General features: G+C 39.1%; 4 protein-coding genes across 5 annotated transcripts in view; 3 read left to right on the top strand and 1 right to left on the bottom strand.

Moving 5' to 3' along the window:
* The first annotated feature begins 400 nt into the window (after positions 1-400).
* LOC108974857 (receptor-mediated endocytosis protein 6 homolog) lies at positions 401-12,296 on the top strand. Of its 2 annotated transcripts, XM_018942989.1 has the most exons (11): positions 401-520; positions 3,460-3,700; positions 3,776-3,922; positions 4,012-4,448; positions 4,760-5,649; positions 5,904-8,793; positions 8,860-8,974; positions 9,035-9,609; positions 9,673-9,843; positions 11,125-11,221; positions 11,288-11,428. In XM_018942989.1, exons 2-11 carry the CDS (start codon positions 3,554-3,556, stop codon positions 11,426-11,428), a joined length of 5,610 nt encoding a protein of 1,869 aa, XP_018798534.1. In that variant the 5' UTR covers positions 401-520; positions 3,460-3,553. The 2 variants fall into 2 exon arrangements, with proteins under 2 accessions (XP_018798534.1, XP_018798617.1); XM_018943072.1 differs by lacking the exon at positions 401-520 and having other exon boundaries at positions 3,554-3,700; positions 11,288-12,296.
* A 1,926-nt stretch (positions 12,297-14,222) lies between these two features.
* Positions 14,223-19,361, bottom strand: LOC108976792 (DNA topoisomerase 2-binding protein 1-A). Its single transcript, XM_018946167.1, has 6 exons — positions 18,597-19,361; positions 17,819-18,536; positions 17,013-17,710; positions 16,474-16,938; positions 15,026-16,402; positions 14,223-14,965 (listed from the first exon to the last, which is right to left on the bottom strand). Exons 1-6 carry the CDS (start codon positions 19,269-19,271, stop codon positions 14,366-14,368), a joined length of 4,533 nt encoding a protein of 1,510 aa, XP_018801712.1. The 5' UTR covers positions 19,272-19,361; the 3' UTR covers positions 14,223-14,365.
* A 359-nt stretch (positions 19,362-19,720) lies between these two features.
* Positions 19,721-22,310, top strand: LOC108975587 (coatomer subunit delta). Its single transcript, XM_018944563.1, has 9 exons — positions 19,721-19,838; positions 19,914-19,953; positions 20,049-20,272; positions 20,332-20,732; positions 20,796-20,969; positions 21,043-21,356; positions 21,423-21,534; positions 21,595-21,760; positions 21,826-22,310. The coding sequence occupies exons 1-9, from the start codon at positions 19,836-19,838 to the stop codon at positions 21,952-21,954; spliced, it is 1,563 nt and encodes a 520-aa protein (XP_018800108.1). The 5' UTR covers positions 19,721-19,835; the 3' UTR covers positions 21,955-22,310.
* Positions 22,311-23,064: 754 nt separating this feature from the next.
* Positions 23,065-23,608, top strand: part of LOC108968032 — a 1,352-nt gene continuing 808 nt past the window's right edge. The window contains exons 1-3 of the mRNA XM_018931810.1: positions 23,065-23,192; positions 23,257-23,318; positions 23,384-23,498. Coding sequence (XP_018787355.1) covers positions 23,158-23,192; positions 23,257-23,318; positions 23,384-23,498 — 212 coding nt within the window. The 5' untranslated portion in view covers positions 23,065-23,157. The remainder of the gene's footprint in view (positions 23,193-23,256; positions 23,319-23,383; positions 23,499-23,608) is intronic.

Raw genomic sequence — 23,608 nt, 5'->3', positions numbered from 1 at the left:
TATTTAATAATATTTCGGTATACTCTTTAATTTCAATGGTGGTAAGTATGAAGGATATACTGTAACATTCTCTTAGATAAGAAAAAAATGGTATGAAACATAAAAAATCAAATCATTTAATTTTTGGCAAAAAACAACGAGTTCTTCAGATTAGCACATAAAGTTGTTTGAACAGATGTATATATTCGATAAATTCGTGAATATTTTGCTCATTAATTATGATCAAACCAAATATATAAGCATAAATGATTGTACGGAATATCTTCTTTAATTTTGAACATATTGACTTTGGAAGCCACCCTATGTTCCTCATATACGCGCCATTCCAACATCATTACGTTCCAATGTTTATTGCCTACTACAATTTAATTCCTATAATTGCTATTATCTGTCAAAAACATCAGTTCGTCTGGTCGAGGTTTTGCAAAATTTATTTTTTCCCTAAAAAATCGCAATTTTAATTTACAAATCGTTCGAAAATGCATTCTGCTTAAAATAAAATAAACGAAAAATATATTATGTAAGTGTATATACGCTCAATATATCAAATAATTTGTGAAAGTGTTGTGCAATGGCAAGTGGTGGCTGCGTATTGTGAAAAATGCCTGTTTTGGCAATTGGTGTTCAAAATTATTGAGAAAACTACATATATAAATTCGTTTATCACTGTAATACATAAGTTTTGTTTAAAAACTTGCAAAAGCTTTTTATGCATAACAACATGTATACAAAAACATATATATATAAGTCACTTATGTATACATATAATTGAAATATATTTTAATGTATTTCCCACAACAATGCATGTATATATTAATAAGTTCATTCATAAGTCGTCATAGTAAAACATTTCTACAAATATGTACACTGCGGCACAATCACACAGCGTTCGTTTAAGAAATCCAAACTAGTTTTTAATCTCCCAACATATATATTTATGGTATCCAATTGTTTAGCAAGAAAATAGAAAAAATCTACACTTTGTATACAAATAATGACGTTGTATTTGTAAATATTTGGTTTGTTGTATGTAAATGTATATTTAGCTTCGGTATCATTTGGCCTACAACTGCTAAAGCAGCAAATTTATTATTATCTAATGCCAGTTAATAATTTAAAGATATTTAATGTTTTAGTAATTCAAAACAATGATTTAATTTATTTAGTAAGTAAAAGTTTTTATTTCTCTAGCAAAAGGTTCCCAAATATAGTTAGTACTACTAATATAGCCTTGCATCCGCATTCCTGTTCATTCATATTGGTTCAGTGGTTACTGGTATTGACCCATAAATATATGTGTGTAAAATCCTCGTGTAGTGGTCATAGTTTTATAACCATTTGTCATTATTTACATTTCTCAACAAAATAAATCAAAAGGTCAAAGAAAACTGTAAAGTAATAATTCATCTACCTAATTCCATTCTTTACTAATTATAAAATACCACAAAGTTAGCCAACCGTGAAATGTACATTTGTTTGCCGACAAGTAAATTAATTTGACTTTTAGTTTCCCATAAAAACAATACGAGAAAATATGTGTTCGCACAAATTTATATATAGTACATAGATTAATGTATATATTAGTGACAATTGCTTAAATTTTCCACGTATGTTTAAATGTACATAAGTTTAGAAATTAAACGGAATTAAAATTCTATTCGGCATTCAACAGATCAAAAATAATAGGATGTTATCTATATAAGGTAAAATGAATCATCTCAAGTGTGAAAACTGTTGAGAAAATATCTTCAACACTTAAGCAAACAGCAATTATCAACTTGTCAAACATTCATACGTACATATGTATATCTAATATTTTGCTATGTTATTTACTGTATTCATAATTTTTACTTTTAAACAAATTCGTTTACAGGATACCAAATGTGAGTAGAATCGATAACTTTTAATAAAAATTTTAAAACTGAGGTAACAACTAAGTTTGAAGGCCTACGACTGAAATAATTGTTTGCCATACGAATACGAATGTTCAAGTATATTCTTAAGTACATACATATGACTGAGTTTGTTTAGCAAATATTTATTGATATCTGACTTTTTCGTTCGTATTGCCGATAATTCAAAGTCACGAATTGGTGTGAAACAAATGATTTGTTGAGTAATGAGTCGTTCATGTAATTACTCACATTCTTATTATTAGTAAACTAGTCTTACTTTTTCTTAAAGAATATGGTGTTATCTGTATGTATTGACGCAAATTTAATTTTTTGTGCTCCAAGATTGTTAGCAAAAAGAAACTCTCGCAGATTTATATCTAAGTGATGGTTACATATAAATATTAACACAAACGAAGTTTAATATATACTTGCTTGTATATATTGAAATTAAAACGATAAATATCGGGTTTTGCCGTCACTTATTGACTACCTTGTGAATACGTTTTCAAACATAAAGTTCTTAACTAAGCCAAGACAGGTTACTGTTGCAGACATCGGTAACAGTTGTTTAACAAGTACTACACTTTTTATTTTGAGTAAAAATTATAAATATGTATGTAAGTAATTGTATGCTCGCTCATACTACACTAAAGCAAATGTAAGCAATTGAAGCGAGTGTTTTCAGCATTCCTCTAATTTTTAGTGTTCAAACCAAAACACTTGCAGATAATTTATTGCTTTACACATATTTATGGCAGTCGGCTTTCAATAATCGAAACGAAGTCGAAATTTAAGTATATTGTCAAAGCATGCTTACTTGGCTTCAAATGTTATGCTGCTACAACACCAACAATAATTTTTGGCTTATTATTTTAGTATTTGCAGATATCCAATCCTATTTACTCTATAACCTATATAAATATATGAACGTGTTCTGTCTCACTCCCCTAAACGTTCAACGGAATTTTAATCCAAACCTTCAACAGCTGTTGTGGTACATTTCTTATATGTGCTTATATTAATTGGAAAATCAGATTAAAATCATTTCGTTGTTTATAAAGTACACATAAAATATATATGTGTACATATATTAACATATAATATAAATATTTAATTTACATACATATATTGTATTCACTTCCTTATTTTTGGACAAAGACGCATCCGACACACATACATAATATTTAATTTTTCAATAAACCATTCAAATAACAAAAAAATGCGGTCGACTTCCCTCTACATGACATTATCAAATTCGTTTAACCTGTGGGGTGTCCGCGTGTGACTTTGTGCCTATCCGAGAGATAACAGATGCTGCTTTATCACTTTGTTTATAAATACATACTATGTATGGTCTTATGTGTGTGTTCTTCATTCATTTTAAAAAATTGTGTGGGCGTTATGCAAGCTTTCTTCTTGGTCACAGCTGACAAATTTAACAAATTGCAAGTTCAGTTAAGCACATTATTTGCACAGTAAAATCATAAATTCCTAAATAGTTTGATTAATTGTAAACAGAATTGTGCAAATAAACTAAAAATATCAACCATTCTGCCAAATTTAGCTATCAATGTAATGGAAGTGTACGGCGACTAAGAAAAATTAAAATTGACTGGATATTTATACAAACTTGCTGAAAACAACAACAAAATATAACAATGGAACCGAATTCGGAGGACAATCTCTTGGAGATTATGGATTTAGCGCGTACTTTGCGCCAAGAGCAACTATTCATACAACAAGAACAAGCCGCCTTTGCGCAATTCACAGAATCACTATCGGAGAACTCGGCCGCCATAACAAAGGTAAAATCTTGATTTTATTAATTGTTGTTGGCACATCTGCTATTATTAATTAATGTTTGCATAACTTATTTGCAGTTGGCATATATATGCGCGCAACAAAGGCAGAATCTTAATGATTTGATCACGTCTCGCCCAGAGGCGGGCCCCAGTATTTGCTGTCGGCGTGCAAAGAACTATGAAAACGCTAAATACATTGATGCGAAGAAAGTGCTGGACTATGAGGTGAGTTAAGTGGCTTAATTATTTGTTTAGCCCATTAATTTGGTTGCTAGTTAAGGAGAAAATAATTTTGTTGCGTTTTTTTATTGCAGCATGCCATTTCCTATGAAGAGCTGTTCAATCACCTCTATCGTTCACCTTATCTGCTTGCACTTTCGCTGGCCACCGGCGATCGCATTGCTGAGATAACACCACAACACCTTGGCTTTGTAATACACACCATATCAGCGGGGCTCTATGGCAATGCCATCAATACCAAGGATGTGGAAATGATTTTGAAGCTTTTGAGAGAACTAATTGAAATACAAATTGTGGTTAGCGATAATCCGCGTAATTTGCTACGTGCAAATTCGTCGGCTTTTGCGCGTCTCTATCACCGTTTGAATGAGTCAATGTTTTCGGCGAAAATCTTTTTAACGGCAGCATTGTTTGAGCCAATAATGGGCGTATTAAGTGATATTGACAGTGTGCTGGATGTGGATCCCAGCAAAGTGGTGGAGAATTTCAGCACCAAAGAGCGCTTGAAAAGGTAAAATTAGTTGTAAGTTTAAATACGAAGAATAATTAATATTTTTTGAACCAATTTAATTACTTGTAAGCTGACTATTTCGAATTGCGTTTGAATTTATTTTCTGTAATATATTTACTATTATGTTTACATTACAATTATTGTAATCGTTATCGCTATCGATTTCAATAAAAAAAAAATATTTGTCAGGGTTTTTTTTCTTGTTTCGATTACAGTATACAGTAATCCTACCTCCAAATATTAATATGTAATCGTAGTTATAAATCCCGAACTTTGCTTGAAACTAATCCTAGTTTGCTTTAACATTCTAGATTTGGCGCTGAAGACTCGAATAACTACCAAGAGAATATCAATAAGTTCCACAATGATACCTTAACAAAGCTGCACGTTATGGCTAAATCATTTATCGACAGTTTAACTTTCAATTGGTCACTTTTTCCATCAACCCTACGCTGGCTGGTACAAACCATGTCCCACCAACTAAAGCAATCACATTTCTCGGATAAAATCATCAATGAAATAATCACTGATATGGTTTTCACACATTTCATTTGCCCAGCCATAGTCAGTCCGGATATAATGGGCATCATCGATGCACCTATACCCGAGCAGGTGCGCTTCAATCTCATACAAATCGGACAAATCATACAAATGCTCGCCTTGGCCAAACACGATGATGTGGATGCGAAATTCGCACAGGTTCATGCAAAATTCGAATCGAATATGGTTTCAAATTTGATTGATCTATTGCTGATGAGTCAATCCGGTGAAGACGTGGTGGCCATACTCTCACAACAAAGTGATTTTGATCGCTCCCATTTGCTGAGTACGCAAAGTGAACTCGCATATTTTATACAATTCTATCGCATACTCATGGCCAGTGATGATTTCGAGCCGCCACCAGAAGAGCGACAGAAACTACAGAAAATACTCGCGCATTTGCCGGAATCTACAGAGTTGAATCAGCGTTTGCAGTCGAATGGCGAGGAGGTAGCCGGCACATTGCCTGTGAATGGCGAAGCAAGTGGACTCAAAGAGCGCTCCAAACAAGGTTTCATGGGTCTAAGTAAAGTGACAAAGAACAAAATTGCCAAAAGTATGAGCTTTAGTACAAATAGTAATGCAGGTGTGGATGGCGCAGCAGCATCAGCCAATGTTAATGGATTTACAAATGGTGGTGGTCACGCGGGATTGGGTCAAGGTAGGTTGCGTTTCGTTTAAGTGAGGTTAATTGTGTTCTTGTTAATCACAATATTTACAGTACTAAAGAAGCGGATAACCTTCTACAGACGTAATGAAATTTTTATCTTTATTCTAAACACTTAGTTAGAATATAGTTGGCTAAGCTAAGAAAACACTGACTAGTTTTAGTATTGAAAGTTATTAGTTATTTAGTCGCACACGCACCCTCTCTGTATTAATTTAAATTAATTTTCGTTCGTGACTATTCCACAGCTCCCGCACATGATAATCATAACGGTAATTATGGCAGTGCCGGCGCATCTACGAATGCATCCGTCAGCTCGAATAGTTCATCGCCCATACGCGCTATAAATATGAATGATGTTCTCGAAAATGAGCCAATACTTGTCTTCAGTATTTATAACGGTGACGAGCATAAATTACAGCCGCTCACCGAAGAGGAAGTGTTGAAGATGAACTGTATTGGCCAGGATATATCCAACGGTGCGGCACTACTCGTCGATACGGGCAGTGTTAATTTAGATAACACCATTGACAAATCATCCTCCGTGGCCAATGGTTTCGATGGCATGGACAACATGAGCGATGTTCTACGTCCGTTGCATTCGAAAACCACACGTTTCTCACTGTCACACGACGATGCGTCGATCGGCAATTCAGACAATCTGGAAGCAGTTAGCGAGGCGCCGTCAAACCACTCCGTCACCAGTTCGCTTGAATTGGAAGAGGAGAACGATCAAAATGACAACTTGTCCGACATGGTGTCGGCGAATGTTTCTGGGCGAGGTTCGCCCAATATAAGCGGTCGCGACACACCCTCATCACAGGTGACCGACGGTGAATCGGTGCATAACGCGCTACCAACACCACAAATGCAGAAGTTAATATCGAAAGCGCGTTCCGATATTGAGGATAAGTTTTGTAAATTCGAAATTAAGAAATTCGAAGGTGATGAAACAGTCTCGATCATATCCGATACTTGGTCCACCGATGTGCTGGCGAGCGATTCCGAAACTGTGGATGCCAGTGAGCGTGAACGTGATCGTCATTTCTCTACACCGCTCATTCCATCAGCTGTCGTACTACCTGGAGATAACAATTTTGATGTGCTAACTGGTGCGGGCGTCATGCGTCCCGTCTTCTTGGATGTGTCTGATCAACGTTCCGAGTCTAATTGGAGCACCGATGTGTTGGCCAGTGATTCCGAAAAGTTTGCCGAAGTAGATACGGATGATAATTTGAGCATTACCGCCAAATCGGATATTACGGATTCGGGCGCACGTTCGGAGCAGGAGCGAGATCAATTGGCTGCAGCAATATCTGCAGCGAATACGCGACGCATACCGAATTCCCCGTACTATACAGCACGCAATGGAAGGACATTCCGTGCTGCGACCACCACTAATTACAATGCACCAACAGGTAGCAGTGCAGCGCTTAATGGTGCTGGGAAGGTGACACGAGCAGCTATTGCCAATACAAGTAGCGAAGATGGCGGCGCTGTGGTGGCTGATGGCAGCCATGGTAGTGGTAGCAGTGATCACTCGCAAGATGATTCAGCTTTCTATGATGCGGCGAATTTGTATGATGAGGCGGCAGCTGCCGTTAAGGCCGAGCAGGATGCTACAGCGCACTACGCCGGTCTTTCCTCATTGGCGCGCAGCTCAGTGCGCACTACCAATCAGTATAGCGGCGAAAATAACTTTCAACAAGATTATAAAAGCAGTAGTGGCAATTCTGATTGCAAAGAACCCTTTTTGGGTGCGCCACGCATGCGTCGGCAAACATCAGCCGAGAGCAGCATCTCAAACCAGAGTGTCACATTCGAAGATGCTGCTGGATCAGCGGATGTGATTGCATGCAAGCCGACAAAGTCGCATCACAAGGGTGGTGTGAAGAAGAAGAAGCAACACAACAACAGCGGGTCGAGCGGTCACAAAGATTTAATAGATTTTAGCGATTTCGGAGAGGAAGAAAAGCCACCAATGTCGGCAAGAGCAATCGCACATGACATTTCAGCTGTTGCAACGCAATCGCCGCTTATCGATTTGTTCGTCGACGAAAACGTCGAACATCGGCATACAACGAGTGAGGCCCGCAACGCCAGCTTCGACGGTCGACGCAACGGTATAATGGCAATGAAGGGCAACGACCACACCGACTCCACGGTGCCAATGTTGCGTCGCCATCAGAGCCTTAATTATGAAAATCACGAACTAATGATCAGCAACGTCGTGAATTCCACGAAACGTTTAACAATGATACCGAATTTGTCACAAACTGACGACGCCAAGAGTCAACAACAACAACAGATTATGTTGCTCTGCGCGAAAACCGAGAAATTACAGCTGAATGACACCGATAACGGTACGAGCGAAAACGTCACGATTTCCACTGCGCGCACCGCACTCTCGAACAACACGTCCGGCATCGCCACCGCCAGTGCTGCGACTTCGAGCTTAAGTATTGCTGGCGGCAGCATGAGTAGCTGCCAGAAACCGACCAAATCCACTGGCGCCATACCGAAAAGCATCAGTTTCGACGCGTCGGCCGACAAGAATACGAATAGCCATAATGATGGTGCCGCAGGCACCTCCAATAGTGCCGGCGCCAATACGCGCCATTTACCCTCGCACCGCAAAGCGCGTGTACTACACCCTAATGTAGGTGCACATATCTCCACTAGTGCCAATAACAATTCCGGTATATTCAACAAGCTGAAGCAAGGCATTTTCAAGCACAGACGTGGCAACAAATCACACTCACGCCATTCGACGCATCTGCATAACGGCGTTGAAAGTGTGGATGCTGGCAGCGTGAATGGTGAGTATGCCGCACACACAACCAGCAGTCGCAGTGTTTCGTTCAGCGCCAACACCTCGGAAATGTCGTTCGACATGATTGGCGTTGGTGGCTCGGCTGGTGCGCGCAACACGTCTGCAGCTGTTGCGGACAATGTTGGTGCCACTGGCGGCATGGCGTCCAGTTATTGCGATATTAACGAGGATATTTTGGCGAAGTACCGCCGCAAAGTTAGCAGCTCGAGCGAAGCGACCAACTCCGACTCAATGGGCAACTGTTTGGCGAGCGCTGTGGGTGGAGCATCTGGGAATGAACGCAAGCTTTCAGATGTCGAAGCGAAGTGAGTAATTTGAAACCGTTTTTTGTTTTTCTTTTCTAATGAACTGTTTTTCTCCAAATCTCACAGATCACCAAATACTTTGCTGCATGATAAAACGCTTGCTTTTAATGTGATCAAGAAGAAGATACGTACCGTGCTGTCAAAGACTGATTTACACACCGGCGATTTTCGCCATACTACTGTAAATATATTTAAGCTATCAGTGGCATTCTCTTTCATAAACTTTTTTTTCGTACTTCAGTACACTAACGCCTCACCTTTGCTCACATATCTGCAAATCCAATTGGCGCAAGCGTTGAATCTGCAAAATTTCCAACAAATTTCCTACGTTTCCGAAGCCATTCGTTGCATTTCCACACTCGAACGCAGCCAGCACAACCAATTACTCGAAGAATTGCAGCAGGACATACAGAAGCGTCAAAACTACTTACAGTATTTAATGCGATATCGTCAAAATCAACTGTTAATGATGGAGAATATCGAACAGTTCGAGACCCGCTTGCGCAGCGAAAGTGCCACATGCAATCGTTACCTAATGGCGGTTTGTGTGCGTCTATTCTTTGAGAAACGTCAAGCGAAGTTGGCTGAGTTCCAAGTGGAATTTGCACGCCTCACAGTCTCGGATGATAAAATCGACTTAATTGAGGAATTCGTTGAGGGGCTCATGGAGGAGCTGCTAACACCGGGCGCCATATTGCATGGCATGCCAGAGTGGCAGGCACAGGAGGCGCGTCTATCCATCGAACGTATACTGCTAACACGTCTATACCAGCAGGTGATGTTCCCCAATGAAGATGCCGATTTGTCGCGAGACACGTAAGTGCACGAAGCACTGCATCTGCAAACATTTTATTTTAACCGTTTTCTACTCGTTTGTAGCGTACTTTCGGAGCATATCAGTAAGCTGCAGCGTGTGATTAGCCCTTCACATCCGGCACTTTGCATTCCACAAGCATATCTTTCCGAGGCACCTTGGTCCTTTTCCCAGCAACAGCTCTCCTATATATCGGCGTATAAAACACCGCGAGAAAAATTGCAATGTGTTATTAGGTAAGCGAGGTTTTTATAGTTCGAGCCTTATATTTTTATTAAAAAACGTTCGCAGCAACAACAGCAACATTATGTAACCAAAAAGCAAACTACGTCGTGATCGTTATTGTTTTTGTTGTTGTGGTGGTGGTGTCCTCTCCAGTTACTGCTTAACTTATTACTTACAATGTTGTTGCAACCATGAGGTTGTAGTTATTGTCGTTAGAGCTGCAGGAAACTTTCTCTGAGTTTGGAGTTGTCAATTCTTCGGCAGAAATTTCAGCTTCGTTGTGGTTACGTAAAACCGACACATAATATTTTCGCGTGAGGCAGTGGGCATCTTTACGGATGAGTCAAAGGTTGGATGGAAGGTTGGTGAAGCGGTTTATTGTCAGGAGCTCACTATCTACTCCGGCTTCAGACTTCCTGACTATTGCAATGTCTTCCAAGCCGAGTTTGCAGCCATTAAAGTAGCAGTAGATTAACTGCGCCGAAGTGCAGCCTTCTTCAGAGAAGTGACCATTCACTTAGATAGCGGAACCGCGATACTAGCCTGGAACTCATTAAGGGAGGGCCTAACTTCGCTGTCAATAGCTCCAAGTGTATTTGTGATAAGACTGATATGCGGAATCGCAGGAAAATGTAAAGCTGATGAACAAGGAAAGGTACCCTAGAACCGCTATCGGTAGTTTGGGAACGGTCGATGCCCCCGTATCCTCTTGTGCTCTACCACAAGATAGTTGGGCTTCGCAGAATCTTAGCCAGCGCTGGGCCACCGTCGGTACATGCGCTGTCGCAAAAGCCTTTTGGCCCAAGTTCGCTAGCAAGAGATGTATTGATTTCTTTGCCCTCAGTAAGACTAGCCCTCCCCTTGTTGCGGGGCTTTTAACAGTCCATTGCCTTATTGGCGACCATGCTGTAAGGTTGAGAATATTATCAGACGCCATCTCCAGAATCTGAATGGGAGAAGAAAGTGTTTTCTTCTTGACTTTCTTGACTGTCTCGAGTTTGTGAGGTCAAGGCATAAACATCTGCTTCAGACATCCCACCGAACTGTGGGGCATGGAAATTAAGGTCGAACCCAGGAGTTTTTTTTTTCTATGACTTTACAACGGATAGCACGCTAACCTAACTTTTTATTCCAGCTTTTAATTTAAAAAAAAAATTTTTTTTATTAGTATGCTAATTTTTAATTAAAAAATTATTTTTAGAAAATTTTCAATTTTTAATCCGAAATATTTGAATTTTTAATGCCAAAATGGGGATTAAATATTGAAAAAAAAAAATTCTCTCAAATTGCAGGTGCATTTCGAGTATTATGAGTTTGTTACACATGTCGAGCGGTCGTGTGCCCGCTGCTGATGACATTTTGCCCGTCTTAATCTACGTCGTGATCATGGTGAGTATTTTGTTAACAACAAACAGTAAAAATAGAATATTAAATTTATCTCATTTCTGTACGCAGACAAATCCACCCTTCTTGCTGTCAACAGTCGAATATATTACTTGCTTTATTGGCGAGAAGTTGGAAGGCGAGGAACAATTCCATTGGACGCTCTTCTGCTCCGTGGTGAAATTTATCAAAACAATGGACTACTTGGATTGAGCGAATTCTATCCATATAAGCTAAACAAGGTTTCTGTTATAAATTTGTTGAAAATATTGTAATTTTTTGTTTTTAACTATAAGCTCTATTCCAAATTGATTATTATTTATATTGTGAATGTGTTGTCTCAATTAGTCGACTGGTCGAAATCAAGAGAATCCTTAAAGCAATATTAATGTAATATACATACATACATATGTATATGTATCGAGTTGGTAATTGTTGAACTGTTAAGTTTTTTCTTCTGTTGTTTATGTACTATATAAAGGCAATTAGTTTATAAATGTTTGATTGGAATTAAGTACACAACCTTATATCGAAATGTACCATAAATCTGTAAACTTGCATGTTTTACGTTTATCTCTTGCGTTGTATTCGTTTAATGAAAGCGTGAAAGTGTATGTGTAGTTTGGTTTTTGAAATCTGCAAACATACCTCTGGCGATATGCATAAGTGAATAGCTTAAGTTGTAATTATTGTATCTATTTTGTTATAATTAATTCAAGAAAAAACAGCATAAATAAAGGCTTATTATATACCTACGTACATAAAACATACTAAAAACAAGAACATATATACATACATATATAATATGAACTATTTTTTGATATTTATTAAGCAAATATAAATATATACATAGTATACTTTACCTATACACCATATGTATTACAAACTAACGGCATTCATTAGTATACTCTTTATAGTGATGTGAACAAAACATGAATAGCAAATACAGGGTGACAGTAAATGTACTTCACACACAYACATACATATATAGAGTTGAGCATTTTAATTACATATTTTCTTAATTACATAATCATGAACTTAATATAACATATGAAAGTAGTACAATATTCAAAGATATAAATAAAAGAGATACATACATATGTATATGGTATATTCGTTTGCTACTCTCTACTCTTTTGAAACTACAAACACCTATGTGTGGATAGTTTGTAGTGAACTTACTACTACTACCGAATAGCATAAGTAACTGAATATTGACGACACTCTTTATTGGAATTTAAATTTAGGTCTTTGAACAAGTCTTTACGCATTTTTGAAAACTATACGTTTCCATGACAGCCGGGTTCAGGTAATTGGAAAGGACGCCGATTTTTAACCAGAACAGAAAAAAAACGTTAACTCTATTTCACCGAAACCAGAATACAGTCAGTTCCGTTCTTATGGGAGCCATAGACTATAGTGATTTCATCTGATAATCCGTGCCAAATTTCATGAAGATATCTCGTCAAACGAAAAAGTTTTCCATACAGGCACTTGATTCCGATCATTCAGTTTGTATGCTAGCTCTATGCTATAGTGACTCGATCTGAACCATTTATTCGGAGATTGCACCATTGCTTTAGCTAATAATTCGCGACAAATTTCTTGAAGATATCGCGTCAAACGAAAAAGTTTTCCATACAACCACTTCATTGAGATCGTTCGGGTTGTAAGGCAGCTATATGCGATAGTAGTCTGATATCGACCATTTCGGCAAAAACACAACTTCTTGGTGAGAAAAGGACGTATGCAAAATTTCAGATCGATATCTCAAAAACTAGTACAAGTTCACGAATATACTGACAAACGGACATGGCTAAATCGACTTGGTTCGTCAGGATGATCTTTTTTATAGAAGGTCTCCAACGTTTCATTTTGGATGTAACAACTAGCATGGCAATTTAACTTCGGGGTATATAAATACTTTCGGCTGTGATTTCATTAATTATGGGCAAGACCAAGTTATACCTCATTTCAATACTCCATTAAATCCACTATGTGGTTGTTGTTAAAACGTTTATCCAGACATTGTTCGCGTAGCGAGGTGAAAGTTAATTCACATCAAGTAATTTAACCACGACATTCGGGTTTACGTAAGCGGAACGGACCCGGATTTCTATCCGGCCAAAACTTCCAATCTTGTAGAATTTTATCGCTACAACCAGAACATATATTTTGTTTGTCGACGTCGATTCCAGATAAGTGGTAGTATCCAAAACGAAGTCACGGAGGGGTTACAATAGATCGAGGCAACTCGAGAACTTTTCTGTTTCGGTGCCTTGACACCAAGGGCGGTATTCGCTGAGAGCGAGTCAGTGAAGGTTTTAATGACTACATCGGGAATGTCGTTCAGTTTGTAGGGTAAGCAGTTTGATCTACAAAGTGCGTAATGTTTTCGACGTCATCAAGAAATGATAAATGATTTCATTCATAAATGATGATCAAGAAATGATAAATGATTTCTTGATGCTGCTAGGCGCTGAAGGCTCCGCTTCAAGCGAATGGCTCCCATAATGATTTTTACGAATGCAGTCTAGAAAAAAGAAGTTTAAGAAGTGTGAACTGAAGCTTCTTCGAGTGCGTCCCAACAAATACAGCCGATCAACCGGTGCTGCCTAATTTATGACTGGTCGGCCAACAGCCTTGTAAATTACCAACAACGTTTATATGAGTTTTATGCCATCTCTTGGCTGTGGACTTCAGGGGAGAAAGTGTTATGGCTCTTACAGAAAAAAAAAGAACTTCCCATAAGATGACTTTAAAATTTGAAAACAGTACGTTGAGTCTCTTTACAAGGGGACAATCAAAAATCACACCCAAAATCTCAGCCGAGCCGAGTGGAAGGCAGAAACATATGCAAAGAATCGTGTATGCTACATAAGGATATTTCGGCCTGGCTTTTAACAACATAAGCCATTTTTTTGTGGAATCGAGCAAGGGATTTGCTTCCTGCCGGTAAAATTTGGATTTTATTATATAAGTGTGATTAAAAGTGATTTTTTAATAATTAGGTAAGTAATTCATTATTTATTGAATTTCAAAGAACAAATTTCAACAATTTCAAACGAAATATTACATTGAAAACACAGAGTCACATTTTTACACATAATTTGTGTGCCACTTTCATTTCAAAAATTCTCTCTATTCAGTCTATAATATTTTTATTTCGTATTTAGCTGCATCTACATCCTCGCCATACATTAGATAAGAGTTAATGTACATCTGTGAGTAGATCTGCACACCCAGCGTACGCAGATAATCATAATCAGCGCGCGTTATCGGCGCTTTCTTCACGTCCACGAAGCAATGCGTGGCATTTCTCGACGCAATGCAAGCGCTAAACGGCGACTGCACGGTCAACACCTCGCCATAGCCGGCACGTAAGACATTCTTCACGGCCTCCGAATTGCGTTCGGCTATATGTAGTATGACACGAAAGCCGCTGAAAGCGCCAAGCTTTTTGCCATCGACTGTTGTGGCATCGTTGAGCTTCTTACGCCAACGGTACACCGCTGAAGCCAAAAGCTGCTCATCAGCCGTTAATTGTGGCAAATTTAATGCTCTGGTATTGCCCCATTCGTAGAGCTCTTCATCAACAAAAACATCCTTGGCGTAACACTCTTCAATATACTTGAGACTGAGCACCCATTTGCCCGATGACACACAACCGAGCATTTTTTCACCACGATTCGGACGTTCGCAAATGAAATGCGTACATTGCGGATCGAAATTGACGAGGTTTTCAGACACCTAAAGGGGGGATATTAAACATATATAAAGTGATCTAGAAGTTTGTGAAATGAAGCTTACCGTTCCGCCGAGCTTATGTATCTTGTTGATTACGTCATTGCGCACGTCTTCGTCCACGCATGAAATGCTGAAGCGCGGTGTGCCTTTGTGTTGCATGCTGGGCGATGCTTTGGAGCGACGCTCCTTACCAAATTCGACTGGATCACGCCAACCGACCATATTCTCAGTGCCCAAACCGAATTGTTCCGATTCGAAGGGTTGAACGTAATTTTGTGCTTCCGTCTCAGCTGCGCCACAAGGCGGCACATCCATGTCCATGTCGTCCGTGCCAGTATCAGTGCCGTCAGAGGCGCCACTGCCGGTTGCATTGTTCGAGCCACCAGTGCGTCGCGCCTGCTTCAGACTCTGCCTGCGTGTTTCACAATTTTTCAAATACTCGGTGATCTTTTGCAGTTCTGGAGATGAGGCGGCCAGTGTAGATGTGGTGCGAGCGCCGCTTTGTTCGCGTTTATCGTTTACTGCCGCAACGTTTGCCAAAGTGTCTGCTTCGGTGTTTTCGAAACTGATTTTATCAAAATCCAAAGTTGTTTTGCCAAAGCTTGCCTGCTGTACCATACGCGACGGCTCGCCGCCCAAGCTACCGCCTCTGGTAGGGGTTTGTGTGCTTGGTACGAAAGCGTCCGCATCCGAAATGCGTGTGGTGCGACGATCGCTCGTGTTCATACTATGGTCCATGCTTGTGGCGAAGATTGCACGTGGCACTATACCTTTTGCTGTTGGCTGTAAAGCATTCAGTGTGTCGTGTGGCGACCTTCGTGGCGTATTTGTCATTGGTGGCGCTAATGCTGACATTTCCGCTGTGGCAGCCATAGCTTTCTTAGCCGCCTTGGCGCTGGTAGTGGGTGTGTCGTCCATATCATTATATGGTATGCCCAAAGTCTCACACGTGGAGCGCAGCACACGTCGTCGCAGCTCATCGATGGGTGTGTCAACCTTTAGCTTTTTAGTTGGTAAACGCCAACGACGCTCAAAGGCGTCGGCCATACGCTTTTGAAACTCGGGCGTTGTGCAAAAATCGGGTATACCTTTCGGCGTGGGCAATTTACGATTGATGGGTGTGCAAGCTTGCCGACGTATGCGTTCCAATTCGGGTGTTTGATTGTTACGCATCTCTTCGATTAGTTCACGAAGACATTCGCGTGCATCTTCGTTATCCAGTTCGGCCACTACACCTTCCAGATACTCGAAATTGCAGGAGGAACGACCATATGCGTTTGTGGGTGTATGTGGTGAGTCTGGCGTAGTAACGGGCGTGTTATTTGTTGGTATATTGGAGAGTGACGTGCGATTGCTGCGCGAAAAGGATCCTGCCAATTCGGTTACGCGTTTGTTGCGCAGTGGCGTGAAATCAGTTGCTGCGGCCACACTGTGTGTGTGCTAGTAAATTAAAAAGAAAAATAAATTGAAAATATTAAAAAAAAAAAAACGAATGCGTTATGAATACTTACGTCGTTTTCTGCATTTTCTTGCGTCTCCATTGGTTCCACGATTGGAGTGGTGGGTGGACGCGCTAGTGGGTTGGGTAGATTTTTCTCGCGCAAAGTGGGTGATATTGGAAAATCTGATGGGCTATTGCCAACTAAGTACTGTTGGAATGGTAATTTTTTGCCCTCGACTGCGCATTGCACCAACCATGCAGAGGTTACCACCGGATAACCCCATTTGATAGCACCCTCATATTTGGAACCTTCGGCGCGTGGACAAATCAGAAGTGGACGCTCTTTTTTAGCCAGTATGCGATTGACAGAGGCACCCAATAATTGCGCGACGGAGTCAATGAAGTCATATTCCAAAGCTGTATATATAGAAATAACAATGGTCATGCCTTCAAGTGGCTGCGCGCTGGCAGTATGCGGAACAGGACGATGGAAATATTCGATGGGCACAAGTTTGTTCTGTTTCATGCAATTTTCCTATAAGAAACCACAAATAATTTGCATATATTTTAATATCAATTATGTTGTTTATATAAGTAAGTGTTGCTTACCACATACAAATCCGTTACGATATGCCGCGCTGTGACCGGCAACTTTTTTGCATTTAATGTACGCTCAAACGATACAATTGCATAGTCAACAACATCGACGAAATTTGCCGGCACTATATCGCCATGTGCAGCTTCACATTCGCTTAGCATTTGCGTGTAGAACTCTTCTGGAAAGTGTTCGCGATCGATGTAAAGCGACATGCCGTCAAAGAAATCCAAATTCTCAAAGTCGATTTCACTAGTCATCTTTGCCAAGTTCTCATTCTCTACCGTTGTAGGCGCTGCTGGTGGCGGCAACTTACCCACCACCGGTTTTAAAGTTGATGAAGCCGCCGGTCCAGACAAGGTGTGATCTGCTAGCGGATTGCTTGTTGTAACTTCAGCAATTGGAGTCGGCACTGGAGCAGCCGGTTCATTTTCCTGTGAGTACTGCGCGATCAGCTGTTGCTCTTCTTCCACGAATGGCGAATCTTTGGGAGATGTGGGCTCTGATTTGTCGTCCGATTCAAACAGTTTCTTTTTCGGCTTCTCTGGCTGCTTAAAGCTATGATTCATAGAACGGAGCGTCTTTTTGCTAGATGGTGATGGCGCATCAGGCTCACGTGCATTGGGTAGTGACATACGATAAACTACTTCACTGGCCGGTTGTTTCAACTTAATGCTTTGAAGCAACCAATCGAGACGAACGATATTAACGGCTTTAATGTTAAAATAGAAAATTATTTTAAAAGTGTATAAAACATAAAATTTTAGTTACTAAAATTGCCTAAACAGGTCCTTTTATATATGTGAATGGTGTTTCTTACTTGTTAAGTATCCATCGCGCTTCCAGGCTCGCAGTTCGGCGTCATCTAGTTGGCCTACAATAATGTGAGTAATTTTCTCATTCACTACATCGTAACGCGTCGCACCGCCTACATTCAAAATTCTATTTAATTTTTCTCTTTCTTCCAGCCGAAAGCCACTCAAATAAATGCAACAACCATCCAAAAAATTGCCCGCCTTCTTTGCCTGTTTGGGACAAATTTCTTCATAGACAAAACGATAATGATCAGTAGCAACTTGTTTTCGGTGTATTTCTCTTTGTAAGTCCTTAGACGTACTGGCGCGGGGTATTGGTGCAACAAATGTGCCATCTTTTTGTTGTATTGCTGTTTCGTTAATGCCACTACTAACTGTGTCATTAACGGTTGTAAGTTCACTTCGCCCGCTACGACCTGAGCCACCCATAACGCTTATTCGCGATGTGTCAGAGAGTTGTGTGAAATCTGCGATAGTACGATCGCCTTTGATTGGCGTTGAAACCTTTAAGGACTTCACTTGATAGCCTTTTGTAGGTAAGGCAAAACCCTTTTCTGCACTATCAAATATCCACTCTGGGCACAGTATGTCCTTTTTGTAACGCACAGCGGCTTTATACTTATCCGAATTGGTGTTTCCCCGCTCGGTTATAACTATATCAACAAGTGCTGAGCGAAATGCAGAATGATAAGTGCCACCATTCTCATTTACAAGGCGCATTATCTGCAATTTTTCGTCCATTTATTATCTAGTCAACAGAAAAATATTACTTTCGATATTTACCTCATTTTTCTTATCAGTTTCCAATCCCGTGCAAGTGATGTTTGTACCAAAGAATATCGGTAACTTATACTTGTCAAATTCTTCGTCAGTTGCGGCCACATTGTCAACCGAACTTCGTTCCCAAACTCGTTGCACCCAGTCAACATGCATCACTGGTATGCCGTTTAATGTGGCATGTTCGTATTTTGTGGACTTAATTGTATTTGATATAAGATGTGTAACTGGACGACTTAGATTTTGAAAATAATAACCACCCATCCATTGAATGTATGTGCGCACACGTTCCTTTTGATCTGCCGGTATACCTGTAGCACAAATGTGTAAATCACGCATTGCCGTTGTATAAATTGGACTAGGGCCAAGGGGCACTGGTTGCGAGCTTATCAGGCAAGTTATAAGACATCGCGGTCCTATTATAAGTGATTTCGTTAATTGAAGTTGCTTGAAAAAATCGCCTTCAAACTGGTCGAAAATGAACACATCCTTCTTTGTAAGTTGCCCTGAAGCAATAAGTGGAAACCCATCGCTGGCATTTATATGCCTTATGTTTTCTTCAGCTATATGCTCGCGAAGATGGGAAAATGCCGTTTCCAAATCAGCACATTTTGAGGAGCTGCGCTCTTCCACAGTTCCGGTAGTAACGAAATATGCATTTATTGTATCGTCAAAACTCATGAGTGAAGAAAATATTTTTCTTTAAATAGGAATTGCTAAAATTTTCGTGCGAATTGTTTTCTTTCTTTTTGCAATTGCGCCAAATCAAATTTACAACTGTCAAGAGAAAACAGTGTTGTATAATTAGTAGTTGTTAAATTGGCAATTGGAGGTTTATCCCTTATTTGGCTATCATTTAACATTTGCAATCGAAAGAGAACCGGTTATTTTAGAATGAATAATTTGATTTTACAATTCTTTTAAAATTTTGTGGGAAAACTTAAAATAAAGATAATGCAGACGTAACTATTGGAAAATCCATTAGGTTTAGCACAACTTTAGCTTTGAATTAATTTTGAAAATAATAGTTTTTGTCTTTTAAGTATTGAAATTGGTTTTTGTTTGTTATCGGTAACAAAGTATCGATCCCTACTAATCGTTGAAAATTTGACATTCTCATTGTACATTAATCTAACACGTCAGCTACTGAGGGAGAGAATTTCGACAAAATCTTGTAAAAAATTGTCTTAATTATTGTTGTGACTCTATTAAAGTGTTCTAAATCGTTTAAACAAATTTAACAAAATGGTAAGTGTAAAGTAATTACACCATTAGTTTGTGATATACATTAAAAATACATTTTTCCGTTTGTCATATTTGCAGGTTTTGATAGCTGCGGCAGTGTGTACAAAAAATGGCAAAGGTACGCATCCACATACATACATCTACCTTTATAAAATAGTTACATTGTATACTATATATCTGCCAATAACTTAAAGTCCTATTTTCTATAAACAGTGATTATATCACGACAGTTTGTCGAGATGACTAAAGCGCGAATTGAGGGCTTGCTTGCTGCTTTTCCAAAGCTTATGACATCAGGCAAGCAACATACATACGTGGAAACAGAGTCAGTGCGTTATGTGTATCAGCCAATGGAAAAGCTTTATATGTTGTTGATCACAACAAAAGCAAGTAATATTTTGGAAGATCTGGAGACACTGCGCTTATTCTCCAAAGTGGTAGGTTCTCTCTTCATGTCGTTATCATGCTTAATTTTAATATAAACAATTCGTAACAGATTCCTGAGTATTGCCACAGTTTGGATGAAAAGGAAATTCTTGAGAATGCCTTCAATTTGATATTTGCTTTTGATGAAATTGTCGCACTTGGTTATCGCGAGAGCGTTAATTTGAAGCAGATCAAAACATTTATTGAAATGGATTCACACGAAGAGAAGGTTTATCAAGCAGTTCGGCAAACGCAAGAACGTGAGGCACATCAAAAAATGCGTGAAAAAGCTAAAGAGTTGCAGCGTCAACGCTTGGAGGCGGCAAAACGCGGTGTTAGTTCTTCGCTAATCGGACGAGGTGGTCATGGAAGTAGCAGCAGTGGCATGGATGCTTTTGGCATAAGTTCCAATTCGATAAGCAGTGCACCATCAATTGAGTCCGATTTGAAACCAGCCGTAACCAAGGCACAGTAAGTCGCAGTATTAAAARAATAATAATAATTTGTTTTTAAAAATATTTAATTGTTTAATAGGAAACCAGTTGCACGTAACGCTTTGAAATTGGGTGGCAAAACGAAAGATGTAGACAGTTTCGTTGATCAACTAAAGAGCGAGGGTGAGAAGATTTCCGCTTTGACACCTGTAAATAGCCAAAGCAGCGCGGCTGTCGCCAAGACTAAAATTGCTTCGGATGTGCACACTGAAAGGTAACTTTTTATAATATTTTCTTTCTTTTTATTCTTTAATAATATACATATTTTTTGTTTTTCATGTATATAGCGTACACCTTAAGATGGAAGATAAGCTTACTGTGCGTTTGGGTCGAGATGGTGGCTTGCAACAGTTCGAGCTGTCAGGTTTACTCACACTCCGTATTTCGGATGAAAATTTCGGACGTATTAAGGTGCAATTACGTAATAATGATACCCATGGCATACAGTTACAAACACATCCTAATGTGGATAAGGAGCTGTTTAAGACGCGCTCATTAATCGGGCTGAAAAACCCAGCTAAACCATTCCCATTAAACACAGATGTCGGTGTATTGAAATGGCGTTTTATTACACAGGATGAAGCTGCCATACCGTTGACAAGTAAATATTGTTTTTCGTATGTGCTCATATTGTGTACGTGTAAATATATATCTTAATTAATTACAGTTAATTGCTGGCCGTCTGAAAACGGTGAGGGGGGTTGTGATGTAAACATCGAGTACGAATTAGAAGCGCAACATTTAGAATTACAAGATGTAACCATCTCCATACCATTGCCGTAAGTGATGTTTTAATTATATACTTATTTATGTATTAAGTTTAATATTTTTATAAACAGCATGAATGTGCAGCCGTCTGTCGCTGAATATGATGGTACATACAATTATGATGCACGAAAGCATGTACTCCAGTGGAATATACCCATTATCGACAGAAACAATACATCTGGCTCGATGGAGTTCAGCTGCAATTCATCTATTTCAGGCGATTTCTTTCCACTACAGGTATATTATATTACCAGACGAGTTAGTTTTAACGACACCCACACCAATAATGCATTTGTTTTTAGGTTAACTTTGTATCGAAAACGCCATATGCTGCTCTAAGCGCCACGGACGTGCTTCTTGTTGATGACGATAGCGCAGTAAAATATTCTACCGAAACGATGCTTTTTGTTGAAAAATATGAAATTGTTTAAGAGTTAGCCGTATATATTATATCACTTACACTTTCCACATTAAGAATTGTAAACTGCGTGTAACCGTAGTTACTGATGATCATATTACATGAATTCGTACCATTTTACTACTGTACTATACTGTTTGTTTTCACTGTCTCAAACATTTACATGTTCGTTGCGTTGTTGCGTTGAGGAATAAATAAGCTGGCTATCTTTGCCATTGAAAAATGTAAACATTCAAATGGTATAATCTCGGTATTTCTTGTTAATAGTCTGTAAACTAACAGTATATTGTAATTCCAATCTTATATTACTACATAATTTTATATATATATCTGATTTATAACTTTAAAAAATGATTTTTTGTTGGCCAAACATATACAAAAATATAATATACATATGTATGCATTGATTGCAAGGGTTTAAAATACAGATACATATATTCATAAATAAATATTTAGGTTATGAAATTAAGTTGTATTTCTTATTAGTTAGGCTAAAATGGGGATTTAACAAGTTTTAAGAAGCTCTTACTAACATAACAGGACTTCATTTTGCTTGATCAGTTATAGTGGTTCGATGTAAACCATTCCTTTGGGGTTTGAACATGGTACCGAGTTGACGGTGCTTGGCTGCATAAAAAATCCGGGTCCGTTCCGGTTACCCAACTGCCATGAGAGCGGCAGTTATATGCTTTAATGGTTCGAATCGGCGGTTCCGATCCTAAAGGATGACTTCTTGCCTCGGACCTAGGAATTGAACCCCATGTGCCTTCGCAAAGGCCCAAAACTGGTCAATGCGTGGCTTATTCCCTACCAGCTTAACCTAACCTCACCTTGTGCACATACTTAGGTATATACTGGTGGACGCCCAGGCGGACAGGACACCTGCTAATTGTCGGTAGACGCAATATGTAGGCCATTGGATCCATATTTCCAAATAGGGATCGCATCGCCGCAATGAAACCTAGCAGTATATTGGAATTTTTAATAAAACACCGTTAATATAGTCTACAAAGCTATATAACGGCACATTTATGATATTTCTTATCGATGATTACTGCTTATCGATAAACCGATTATTACCGATAAATCTTTTTGTTCTCTAACTAGTACGAGATGACATTTGCAAATTGAAACAGCTGTTTGGAAATCTTCAATTTGTTTACGATTTTCTCAGGACATAAATTTTATAAAAACTATATAGTAGCTCTAATAAAACATGGAGCAGCAATTGGAGAAAGCACTTAATGAATTGTAAGTGCGATTTAAATATGTTTAAAATAATTGTTTTGATTTTACTATATTCATTTCTACACAGTGTGTCACAGCCGGAGACAGTGGGTGTGTTGCTAGCCAATCGTCAAGGCCTCTGTCTGGGAGGTAAGTAATTTTTTGAAAGTGTTTGGAGTAAAGCGAAACTCATTATACGTCATATTCACCGTTAGCAAAAGGTCAAATTAATCCTAATGTATCGGGCATTGGTATGGCTATCTCAGAGCAAGTGTGCAAACTGGAACCCAATTTGAATCCACCAACTATCTGTCTGTACAGTGGGAACAAGTAAGTAGAAAGGCAATAAAATTAATGTTTCAGACTTCTTTAGATATATTTTATTATATAGAAAATTAATTCATTGCAAAAAAGACAACAGCAACAAAACGAGTAGAGGG

This window comes from Bactrocera latifrons, unplaced genomic scaffold, assembly GCF_001853355.1.
Source record: "Bactrocera latifrons isolate USDA-ARS-PBARC rearing strain unplaced genomic scaffold, ASM185335v1 scaffold_0, whole genome shotgun sequence".
NCBI classification, from domain to species: Eukaryota; Metazoa; Arthropoda; class Insecta; order Diptera; family Tephritidae; genus Bactrocera; species Bactrocera latifrons.
The sequence above is the reverse complement of the archived record's forward strand: the minus strand, read 5'-3'. Positions and strand labels throughout refer to the sequence as shown.

Excerpts from the sequence above, each read along its gene's own strand:
- LOC108974857 (XM_018943072.1), top strand. The coding sequence starts at position 3,554 with ATGGAACCGAATTCGGAGGACAATCTCTTGGAGATTATGGATTTAGCG. Across the intron at positions 3,923-4,011 it reads AGAAAGTGCTGGACTATGAG|CATGCCATTTCCTATGAAGA; the intron begins GTGAGTTAAGTG and ends TTTTTATTGCAG. Across the intron at positions 4,449-4,759 it reads ACCAAAGAGCGCTTGAAAAG|ATTTGGCGCTGAAGACTCGA; the intron begins GTAAAATTAGTT and ends TTAACATTCTAG.
- LOC108976792 (XM_018946167.1), bottom strand. The coding sequence starts at position 19,271 with ATGAGTTTTGACGATACAATAAATGCATATTTCGTTACTACCGGAACT. Across the intron at positions 16,939-17,012 it reads TCGTAACGGATTTGTATGTG|GAAAATTGCATGAAACAGAA; the intron begins GTAAGCAACACT and ends GGTTTCTTATAG. Across the intron at positions 16,403-16,473 it reads AAGAAAATGCAGAAAACGAC|CACACACACAGTGTGGCCGC; the intron begins GTAAGTATTCAT and ends TTAATTTACTAG.
- LOC108975587 (XM_018944563.1), top strand. Across the intron at positions 20,970-21,042 it reads TCGGATGTGCACACTGAAAG|CGTACACCTTAAGATGGAAG; the intron begins GTAACTTTTTAT and ends TCATGTATATAG. Across the intron at positions 21,761-21,825 it reads GCGATTTCTTTCCACTACAG|GTTAACTTTGTATCGAAAAC; the intron begins GTATATTATATT and ends ATTTGTTTTTAG.